The sequence below is a fragment of the Entelurus aequoreus genome, linkage group LG25 (genome assembly GCF_033978785.1).
Source record: "Entelurus aequoreus isolate RoL-2023_Sb linkage group LG25, RoL_Eaeq_v1.1, whole genome shotgun sequence".
Classification (NCBI taxonomy): Eukaryota; Metazoa; Chordata; class Actinopteri; order Syngnathiformes; family Syngnathidae; genus Entelurus; species Entelurus aequoreus.
The window spans coordinates 38,062,757-38,065,340 of record NC_084755.1 but is presented as its reverse complement, the minus strand read 5'-3'; the positions used below and the strand labels follow the sequence as shown (position 1 = coordinate 38,065,340).

General features: G+C 37.0%; 1 protein-coding gene across 1 annotated transcript in view; it reads left to right on the top strand.

The window, feature by feature from the left end:
* The first annotated feature begins 408 nt into the window (after nucleotides 1-408).
* Nucleotides 409-2,584, top strand: part of LOC133642305 (protein FMC1 homolog) — a 4,210-nt gene continuing 2,034 nt past the window's right edge. Inside the window, exon 1 of the mRNA XM_062036424.1 lies at nucleotides 409-589. Coding sequence (XP_061892408.1) covers nucleotides 464-589 — 126 coding nt within the window. The 5' untranslated portion in view covers nucleotides 409-463. The remainder of the gene's footprint in view (nucleotides 590-2,584) is intronic.

Here is a 2,584-nt window from a genome sequence, read left to right as displayed (position 1 = left end):
CCTGTTACTCAGTATTTTTAGGAATGTCAACTCTCAAGTAATAGTTTGAATTACTACTCACATTACTTTTAAGTAACGGTACTCTTACTTAAGTACAACTTTGACGACTCAAACCCATCTCTGGTTTGTTACTAAAAGTCAAGCATGTGGGAAACTAAATATGTGCGAGTAATGTGTCCGTATGAACTGTTTGTTGTGACATAAAGTAACTAAGATAAAATAGTAGTTTAAATACTCACAATACATGGAGAAAGGAGTCATCTCTGGCCATGTATATCATTTAAATTGAACCGTCGTGCAGCCTTGTCGTGCTCTGCGTGGTCCGGTGAGTTCGTGTGTCGGTGGCACGGCGCCATCTTGTGGCAGTCTTGATCGATCGATGACGCGAAGCTCCATTGAGTTGGTCTGCTCTGCTGGTAACAGTCTCGGCTCTCCGTGATCACAACACTGTCTGTGTTCCAAGATGGCGTCGTCGTCATCGTTGCGTGTTTACAGTAGAATTCTCAAAGAACTGCGCTCCATGCAGGGACAGCATTACAAGCAGTCCCTGGCGTGCACTTATGTCAAGGAACAGTTTCGTAAAAATAAGGTAATTGTGTCCTCTTTTCCTGCCTTTCTGTTTGTGCTAGCCACATTAGCTCAACAGTACTGTGTACTGTGGGTGTAGATAACATTTTTATATACAATATACATTTGTGTGTAATTGCCTTTTAATCTGCATTAATCTCTAAAATGTATGTTAGGGCCCACCATGACGTAAATGGGTTGTTATTTTACAAAGCATGAGACTTTGCGATGCGAAGGGCATGCTAAGCTAACATGGCAGCGTGAGACACTTCCGGGACACTTCATTGGGTACACCTGTATAGTTATTGTACACTGGCAATATAAATGAAGTCTAGTTTTTATGAGAGATATTTATCCAAACGTGCATCATTTTGAGTTAGGTAGTGAAAGGGATGACCTGTCAAAGAAATTTTGATCGTTCCCAGAAGCTTCTCGCCCTTAATAATAATAATAATAATAATAATACATTTTATTTAGTATAGCGCTTTTCAGAGCACTCAAAGACGCTTTACAGGATAAAAAATTTAAATATGAAATAGTTTAAAGTAATAATATAACAAAAAAGGAAATATAAAAACAGTACATTCAGTGTTTCCCATAAACTGACAAGATACCCGTGGCGGTGGGCGTGGTTACCATTACATCATCGAATAATTTGCATAATTTACTACAATGATTTGATTTTCTCTAAAAAGGCTCAAAAAATGTATACTTACTAATTAATAATAACAGTTTTGTTTTAAACATCCATCCATCCATCCTGTTTACAATATAATTACAACACTTTATGTACATATTTATATACAGATTTGAACAATAAGTTATTCACTGAAATATATTTATTAATTGTGGTTCTTACAAAAAATATATCTTATAAAACTATAAAAGCTAAAATGTCTCTTAAAGCTCTGCCCCTTTAATTAGTGCATACTAAATAATTTAACTTTAGCCTACTACTACAACCATATTATTTACCAGCAACATAAAGTGAAACAGAGGCAGAGATGTCCTGCCACAGTCAGTAACAAATAAACAGAAAACAGTAGTGGTGGTAGATAGACACAAAGCTTCATCAAACATCTGATCCACTGAACAAAGAGCTCCAAAAATCTTGATCCTACCTACACTTCTCTTTTGTAAAGTACATCTGAACAGCCGATATGGGCATCTACATCAACTATATGATTTGCCTGAGAAGCTTGACAGGACACAAAAAAAAAAAGATTTTTTTTTTTTTTGTGGCGGCCTTAATTCTTTCGTGGCGGGCCGCCACAAATAAATGAATGTGTGGGAAACACTGACATTGTAAAATACATAATAATACAGTTACAATTACAAGACAGGACATTACAAGACACAGAACACTAATCACAGGTTAAAAGCCGATCTGAATAGGTGTGTTTTGAGAAGGCTTTTGAAGATGGGACGGTCTGGGCAGTCACGGGTGGGTTTGGGAAGAGTGTTCCAGAGGGTGGGAGCAGCGATGGAGAAAGCTCTGTCACCCCAGGTCCGGAGCTCGGTTCTGAGTGGTGGGGAGAGGAGGTTGGCATCAGAGGAGCGGAGGCTGCGTGAAGGGGTATGGCAGGTTGGTGAGGTAGCAGGAGGCCTGGTTGTGGAGGGCTTTGTGGGTGAGGAGGAGGATTTTAAAGTGGATCCGGTGAGGAACGGGGAGCCAGTGGAGTTTCTGGAGGACTGGGGTGATGTGCTCACGGGAGCGGGTGTGGGTGAGCAGGCGGGCGGAAGAGTTTTGAATGTATTGGAGTTTATTGAGAATTTTGCAAGATGAGCCGTAGAGGATATATGATATACATGTATATATATATTTATATATATGTGTATATACATATATATATATATATATATATATATATATATATATATATATATATATATATATATATATATATATATATATATATATATATATGTATATGTATATATATATATATATGTATATATATATGTATATATATATATATATATATATATATATATATACATACATGTATATACACAT